The sequence below is a fragment of the Hemibagrus wyckioides genome, linkage group LG12 (genome assembly GCF_019097595.1).
Source record: "Hemibagrus wyckioides isolate EC202008001 linkage group LG12, SWU_Hwy_1.0, whole genome shotgun sequence".
Lineage (NCBI taxonomy): Eukaryota > Metazoa > Chordata > Actinopteri > Siluriformes > Bagridae > Hemibagrus > Hemibagrus wyckioides.
In genome coordinates, this window is record NC_080721.1 from 14,981,050 (window position 1) to 14,990,167 (window position 9,118).

The 9,118-nt window shown below is 38.6% G+C and overlaps 1 protein-coding gene across 2 annotated transcripts in view; it reads left to right on the forward strand.

Annotated features, from left to right (window-relative positions):
* Positions 1–8,085, forward strand: part of mgat3a (beta-1,4-mannosyl-glycoprotein 4-beta-N-acetylglucosaminyltransferase a) — a 19,601-nt gene extending 11,516 nt beyond the window's left edge. Inside the window, exons 1-3 of one of the 2 annotated variants that reach the window (XM_058404972.1) lie at positions 2,772–3,089; positions 3,243–3,477; positions 3,814–8,085. In XM_058404972.1, coding sequence (XP_058260955.1) covers positions 3,244–3,477; positions 3,814–5,094 — 1,515 coding nt within the window. In that variant the 5' untranslated portion in view covers positions 2,772–3,089; position 3,243 and the 3' untranslated portion in view covers positions 5,095–8,085. Of the gene's footprint in view, positions 1–2,771; positions 3,090–3,242; positions 3,478–3,813 lie in introns of those variants that run through there. The other variant, XM_058404971.1, reaches the window with a different exon arrangement.
* Positions 8,086–9,118: the final 1,033 nt, after the last annotated feature.

Consider the following 9,118-nt stretch of genomic DNA (forward strand, 5'->3'; position numbering starts at 1 on the left):
AAATGGCTTTTACTATAGTGTTCATGTCATAAAAGTCCTAAAAACCTCATGAGCTAGCTGTCACATGCTAACAACCAGTGCTAAGTTTTGACAGGAATATGAACCGGCAACTGTTAACACCATGCTAACTATGCTAGGCAATGTTTCAACACGTTGAAACCTTCATGTACAGTAGGTGAGGGTGAGGGTGATTAGCACACGGCTAACTATGCCTGAGTAGATGACTAGCCTAGCTAAAGTTACTTAGCACTATTATGATGTTATTAAATTCTTAGCACTGCTCTACAGCTTTAGAATAGTGCACAAAGAAAGACAAGAGGAAATGTTTTGTTTTATGATTACAGACTTTTCATTGTCCAACACACCCCTGTCATTTACAATCTGAGGCAGGATTGTGTACATAGTTTTTGTGTGTGTGTATGTGTGAGAGAGAGAGAGAGAGAGAGAGAGAGAGAGAGCAGAAGGGGGGGCTTTTGTATGTACTGAGACATTTGAGAATTTGCAGTGGGTTGGACCTGAAAAAGAAAAGCGTCATTGTAGCAAATGCCTAAATACACACACACACACACACACACACACACACACACACACACTGGGGAAATAAAGGAAAATTGTCCTTTGCTGTAGGTAAAAAAAACTGCTCTGTTCATTAAAGATTATAGTTATTTAGCAATTCATGCTAGCTCAGTGTCATACTGTGTTATAGTTCCATTCAAACACACACACACACACAGAATATTTAGAAAGCCTATATAGAAGGGACACTAGGAGGCGCCCGGATCGACCCATCACTCGGTGCCTCAGTATGGGTAAGAAGTCAAGAGAGCACTACTGACTGATGGAGTGGAAGGTGAGAGGGGCAAACTTTCAGTCTCTCTCCTGTCAGTCACAGTAGCAATAGTCCATCGTGGGTGTCTGTGAGTTTGTGCATGTGAAAGAGGGTAGATAGCGATTTCCCTCGAGTGTGTTACATCACCCTGTGATGCAGCAAGAGCAGCAGTTTGAGAAAAACAAGCACAGGTTACCTTCACCCCCCAGGTTGGGTAACTTCTGGTAAATGCTAAAGTGCGTTTAGTCAGTACTTCTATTGTGCAAATTCTATCTATCTATCTATCTATCTATCTATCTATCTATCTATCTATCTATCTATCTATCTATCTATCTATCTATCTATCTATCTGTATGTCTATCTATCTATCTATCTATCTATCTATCTATCTATCTATCTATCTATCTATCTATCTATCTGTATGTCTCTCTGTGTCTGTCTGTCTATCTATCTATCTATCTATCTATCTATCTATCTATCTATCTATCTATCTATCTATCTATCTATCTATCTATCTATCTATCTATCTGTATGTCTCTGTCTGTCTGTCTGTCTATCTATCTATCTATCTATCTATCTATCTATCTATCTATCTATCTATCTATCTATCTATCTATCTATCTATATCTGTATGTCTATCTATCTATCTATCTATCTATCTATCTATCTATCTATCTATCTATCTATCTATCTATCTATCTATATTTGTATGTCTGTCTGTCTATCTATCTATCTATCTATCTATCTATCTATCTATCTATCTATCTATCTATCTATCTATCTGTATGTCTCTCTGTCTATCTATCTATCTATCTATCTATCTATCTATCTATCTATCTATCTATCTATCTATCTATCTATCTATCTGTATGTCTCTCTGTCTGTCTGTCTATCTATCTATCTATCTATCTATCTATCTATCTATCTATCTATCTATCTGTATGTCTCTCTGTCTGTCTATCTATCTATCTATCTATCTATCTATCTATCTATCTATCTATCTATCTATCTATCTATCTGTATGTCTCTCTGTCTGTCTGTCTATCTATCTATCTATCTATCTATCTATCTATCTATCTATCTATCTATCTATCTATCTATCTATCTATCTATCTATCTGTATGTCTCTCTGTCTGTCTGTCTGTCTATCTATCTATCTATCTATCTATCTATCTATCTATCTATCTATCTATCTATCTATCTATCTATCTATCTATCTATCTGTATGTCTATCTATCTATCTATCTATCTATCTATCTATCTATCTATCTATCTATCTATCTGTATGTCTCTCTGTCTGTCTATCTATCTATCTATCTATCTATCTATCTATCTATCTATCTATCTATCTATCTATCTGTATGTCTATCTATCTATCTATCTATCTATCTATCTATCTATCTATCTATCTATCTATCTATCTATCTGTATGTCTCTCTGTCTATCTATCTATCTATCTGTATGTCTCTCTGTCTGTCTGTCTGTCTATCTATCTATCTATCTATCTATCTATCTATCTATCTATCTATCTATCTATCTATCTATCTATCTATCTATCTATCTATCTATCTATCTATCTATCTATCTATCTGTATGTCTCTCTGTCTGTCTATCTATCTATCTATCTATCTATCTATCTATCTATCTATCTATCTATCTATCTATCTATCTATCTATCTGTATGTCTCTCTATCTATCTATCTATCTATCTATCTATCTATCTATCTATCTGTATGTCTCTCTGTCTATCTATCTATCTATCTATCTATCTATCTATCTATCTATCTATCTATCTATCTATCTATCTATCTGTATGTCTATCTATCTATCTATCTATCTATCTATCTATCTATCTATCTATCTATCTATCTATCTATCTATCTATCTATCTATGAGTTGAATGATAGGGGAGACCTAACTGGTGATTGGAAATTGGCCAAAATCAGATGGACAGAAAAGTTATCCTCAGTCTAGTCACATGTTCTTGTGGCTATAAAACACTGAGCATTCCTGTTTCCTTCCCTGGTGAAGGAACAAACTGACGTGTGATAACGGTTAAATAAGATTAGCTGCTAAACAGTGTTACTGTGGTAATGTCAGAATGCAGCGGTGAGAGATGAGTGCAGCGGTGTGAGACAGTGTCATACTGCAGGGCAAAACTTCATTAGATTATGGGTCTGAGTGAGAGCTCAGTGTCCAGAAACCAGCACCAGCAGGAAGGAATACTGTGCTGAAAAGTCTATAAAACTCTGATCAGGAGGTTTGTGTGTGGTGTGGTTTGGATTTTTGCTGGTTTTCTTTGTAGTTTGTAAATATTTTACAGGCAACCAACATGCTCATGGGGTGTGGAGTGTAGAGTCTACTGTCTTGTTTTTGATCTCTCTCTCTCTCTCTCTCTCTCTCTCTCTTTCAGGATGAAAGCAAGAAGGCACCGGCACATTCTGCTCTGCACAGCCGGAGTTTGTTTGCTGTCTCTTTTGTACTGCTATAAAACTCTCCACGAAGAAGCTCTCCTGCAGACACTGTCCTCATACAGCTCACAACTGCCAGGATTCAGCGGTTTCCTCTGGCAAGACACAGTGACCACATCTGTCAACTCTGACACGGATAAGAAAAAGGCAATAAGGCTGCCAGCAATTCTGAGGAAGGTAAACATCAGGATTGTTCTGCCTTGTTAGATCAAAACTCTCAGTATTTTTTCATAATTGCTTATGAGATACCATTAAGGGGATCAGCTTTTACATCTTTTTTATACAGCTTAAAAATAATTTTAATTACATAATTGGGCCTTTAATGCTACACCTACACCACATGCACCTTACCTGGTAAAAGATAACTACTACAGGAACAAAAGACATGCTTCTACAACAAAAAAAAAGAAGTTGAGTTCATTTTTGACAGTGTATGAAGTGCTAGGCAGCACATTGGCTTAGTGGTTAGCACTGTTGCCTCTCACACTGTTTGTCTCTTGCTTATCCTTGCAGAACCCAGCAGATGAAAATTTGCTCCTGCTAAATTCTTCAGGTCCATACAGGGAACTTCATACACGATCATACATTCTGCAGGATGATCCTGCATCCTACTTCATCCACACTCAGAGAGGGGCGCTGTGCTTCGCTGAAGGAACAAAAATGGAATCAAATACAGTAGAGGATGCTGTAGTTGGTGAACCTCAAAGGTTGCTACTGGAGCTCCGTGGAAAAAATGAAAGCATTCAGCAAGATCAGCCAGCCATATTGGTGGGGGAAGCATCAAATTGCGTTTGCCGCCCAGGTTGGCACGGCCCCAACTGTGGCATTCCCACAGTGGTCCAACACTCAAATCTTCCCACCAAATCACACCTGAAACCCAGGAAGGTTCCACGTCGAATCATAAATGCCGTCAACTTCAATCATGAGTTTGACATGCTGCATGCCAGATTTCATGAACTAGCAGATGCTGTGGATCTCTTCCTGGTGTGTGAGTCGAATTACACTGCATACGGTGAAGCCAAACCCCTAATGTTCCTTCGACTCCTCATCAATGGAACTTTCGATTATGTGAAGAACAAAATCCTCTACATCTTCCTGGACCATTTCCCCAAAGGTGGCCATGCAGATGGCTGGATTGCAGATGATTATCTGCGCACTTACCTGACCAAAAATGGATTGCTAAGGACCCAGGATCTAAGACCAGATGATGTCTTCCTTCTGGACGATGCAGACGAGATTCCGCTTCGGGAAGGGATTCTTTTCCTCAAGCTCTACGATGGTTGGACGGAACCATTTGGGATTCACATGCGGAAGTCATTGTATGGTTTTTACTGGAGGCAGCCGGGTACGTTGGACATTTTATCTGGATGCACCATAAGCATGCTTCTTGATGTCTATAGAGGGGACGGGATTCTGCTACGAAGACGGAATTATTATTCCATGACAGGTTTCCGGGAGTACGAAAAGAAGTCAGGGCAGGTTCTAATGCCGTGGTCCATAGGAAGTCCGGTTCACTACGCAGGATGGCATTGCTCATGGTGCTTCAGACCAGAAGGAATTTATCATAAACTGATTTCTGCACAAAATGGAGATTTTCCTCGCTGGGGGGACTACGAGGAGAAAAGGAAACTGAGTTACATCACAGAGCTTATACGGACTGGTGGATGGTTTGATGGGTCAGTATCAAACTATCCTCCAGCAGACCCTAAAGAGCGCATGTTTGCACCCAAATATCTGCTGGATAATTATAAGAAGTATCACTATTTGCTAGAGAACCCATATGCTAAAGGGTAAAAATGAGCAGCAAAAGCTTGACATAATGTCTAACGGCTGGAATACACGGAATGCTACTTCACCTCGAGTCAAGTAACTGAACCCTGCTAGTTCATTTCATCTTGTTTTTCATCTTTATTACTGAAACACTTCTAGTAGAAGTCGTTGTGATGGAGTTCTCTAGCACTGGATTTTAACTTATGTAAAGACGTTTCCAACATCCGGCAGTTGGAGTGTCAGTATTTGCCTAATTGAGCTAATAAATATACTCTGTTCTTTGGCTATTACAAAATCAATTCACAGAGGAAGTGAAGAAATGGTCTTGACATTGAATCTCATATCAGACCACTCTGTCAAAGTCAGAGCAGCAGTCTGACGATTTCTTTATGTGCTGTACTAGCTTTTATGTGCATGAGTATCCTGCTCGTGCAAATCTAAATGCTGGGTCCAATGCAGGACAACTCTGTCCCTCACCTTCACCTAATGAAGAAGAAGAGCTTTAAGTCAGTGCCACTGCCTGGTCCCCTGTTAGTAATTAGATAATTAGTAATCTCCTTATTAACCTGGACATTAGCTTTGGTTATATTAAAGCTGGTGGATGACCAGCTAATCAGCTAGCCTCCTAGCATCAATAACTGGCTATTAGTTTATTACAATTCTTTTATGTCTAAGGGGTTAATAAAAGACATTCTAGTGGCCATGTACTCATAACCATATAAATTGTTTATAAATTAGCCTGTTAATATCCAAATGACAAAGCTATTAATAAACCAGGTAAAAAAAACTTTAACCAGGTGAGTGTCTAGTGGCCTTTATCCAAACAAGTGTCTAGTTTACTTTTAACCAGGTGAGTCACTAATTTCTTTAATCAGCTGAATAACTTATGAAGCAGGTGGCTAGTTTACCTTTAATAAAGAGATAAGCTAGTTACCTCTAACTAAGCAAGTGGCTAGTTTACCTTTAATCAACTATGTGAGTAGCTAGTTTGCTTTTAACCAGTTGCACAGCTAGTTATTCTTAACTAAGCAAGTGACTTGTTAGCTTTAACCAGATGAGTGGCCTTAAACCAAACAAATGTCAAGTTTATTTTTTAACCAGATGAGTCACTAATTTCTTTAATCAAGTTACTGGCTAGTTATCTTTATTCAGGTAACTAATAGCCTTTACCCAGGTGAGTTTCTACTTTCCCTCAACCAGATGAGTAGCTTGTTTCCTTTATCCCATGTAAATGGATGGTGGCCTTTACCCAGGCGAGTGGCGAGATGCCAGGGAGTCAGCAGGTGACTTCCTCCTCCACCTGCTCCGAACAAAGGCTACTGCAGTGCGAGAAAACACCCGAGCCTCTTTCACCAAGAGAGCAGCAGAAACAGGATCCCAGCCTTTCACCAGGTTTTATCTCTGGGACAGACGTCTCACTGGAAAATGTCACTGGAACAACCGTCATGAGGGACATTCAGTCCTTTCTTCAAAGCACTTTGTCAGAAAAACAATGAGGAGTTCGTCATGGGAACGAACTCCAAATACGCTCACAATAACCATAGGGGTGTGTGTGTGTTCAGAAGAAACTTCTCATATTGTTTATTAAGCTGCAGATCATCAATGTGCAGCAACAACACAAGTGTAAAGCTGGAAACTGGGGAATAAAGTCCTGAACTCTGACCTCAAACACAATCACATTAACATGAAAATATTGTGACAAATCGTCATGAGGGACCAAAATGGAACGCTAATAAAGGCTAGCTTTGGGACACTTAACAATAATAGCTAAACAGCTAAACAATCATTCTTTTAATCATAGACTCAACCTCTCTTTATCTATGCTAGCTTGCTAAGTCTCTCCTTAGCATTTTGCCTTATAACGAGTCAGTTCAGGTTTATTCCACCTGGTTAATTAGAGCCTCTGTGAGTTGATGCTGGATCTCAGTGGACGTGTATAAGAATGTAAGATTTAGATTCTTTATATTTCTTCAAAAATTATTTATAAAGTTTAAAAAAAAGAGAAAGATAAATTATCTCTGTGTGTGTGTGTGTTTTTTGTTTGTTTTTATTCATGTCCTGATAACAGAATTAAACGTGTTTTGTGGTTGTTCCACGTCTTTAAAAATGTTTAAATGGATGAAATGTACAACGTGACGTTCCTTAATAAATGTATAAAATGTGTCACAAGTGTCTGTGGTATGACATGAATCACGCACTTATGAGGGTGCAGTTCAGGGAAAATAATGAACTCATCAGTAATCAATCATCAGTAATCAACTCATCAGTGAGTGATCATCAGTAATCAACTCATCAGTAATCAATCATCAGTAATCAACTCATCAGTGAGTGATCATCAGTAATCAACTCATCAGTAATCAATCATCAGTAATCAACTCATCAGTGAGTGATCATCAGTAATCAACTCATCAGTAATCGATCACCAGTAATCAACTCATCAGTAATCAACTCATCAGTAATCAATCATCAGTAATCAATCATCAGTAATCAACTCATCAGTAATCAATCATCAGTGATCGATCATCAGTAATCAATCATCAGTGATCGATCATCAGTAATCAACTCATCAGTGATCGATCATCAGTAATCAATCATCAGTGAGTGATCATCAGTAATCAACTCATCAGTGATTGATCATCAGTAATTGATCATCAGTAATCAACTCATCAGTGATTGATCATAAGTAATCGATCATCAGTGATCAACTCATCAGTGATCGATCCAGGCGCTGATTATTTTCCTCACGCGGCACCAGCGCACAGGTTAGGTGAGGGATATGTTAACGCTTCTCTTGCTGTCGATCACGCTCACCTCCAGACTCACTGCCTTCAGAAACTTTTATTAGAAATGGATTTTTTTTTCCTTTTTATGGATTATAATATTAAACAGCTTCAAAACAAACAAACAAACAAGCAAACACCACGAGAAAATGCAAAGCATTTCAGCACCCATTAGCTTAGTTAGCTTCTAGTTCAAAATATTTGAGCCCCTTGTTTTATTTAGCACCATGAAGGAGATCCATTTAAACTCCAAACCTGCAGGTGATGATGAAACAGTGAAGCTGCAACTTCCTGAAACAGGTTTATGATGAAACACGGACACGTCCTGGACCCTGAATACACACATCACCCGCATCTCAGGTTGAATTTGTTACAATTTAGAGTTCGAATTAGATCGGAATACAATGAGATTTTTATCGTGTTGTGTTTAGCTGTTTATCTGTTTCACTGGCACACATTTTGAGCTTGAGACCAAAAATAGTAAAACCACACACATCCTGTATCGCTGTTTATCATCATCATCATCACACACACACACACACACAAACACACAAAAGCACACAAACACATGCACACACATAAAAAACCACAAACACACACACACACACACACAAAAGCACACAAACACATGCACACATAAAAAACCACAAACACACACACACACACACAAAAGCACACAAACACATGCACACATAAAAAACCACAAACACACACACACACACACACACACAAAAGCACACAAACACATGCACACACACACACAGTTTCAGCACCTCACTGAAGTGATTATTATTTTTGGTCTCTTTTTCCTCATACAGAGAAGATATTCTGAATAACACTAAAGTCTTTAACGTGTGTTTATTATCTTTAAGATTATCTTTAACCTATAAATCCTTTATTGGATTCTGATCAGTTGTGTGTCCGAGTCCACTGAGAGCCCAGAGGAAGTGATTCAGCAGGGGAGTCTCTGTGGTTGAAGATGTGTTTGTGTGTCTTTTTATATGTGAATGTATGAATGTGTGTGTGTGTGTTTTATGTGTGTGTATGTTTGCATGTGTTTGTTGGTTTTTGTGTGTTTGCATGGGTTGTGTGTCTTTTATGGGTGTGTGTGTGTTCTTGCATGTGTGTGTGCTTGTATGTGTTTGTGAGTGTGTTTGCATGTGTTTGTGTGTTTTTTGTGTGTGTGCTTGTGTGTGTTTGTGTATGTGTTTGCTTGCATGTGTTTTTTATGTGTGCGCTTGTATGTGTTTGTGTGTGTGTGTGTTTGC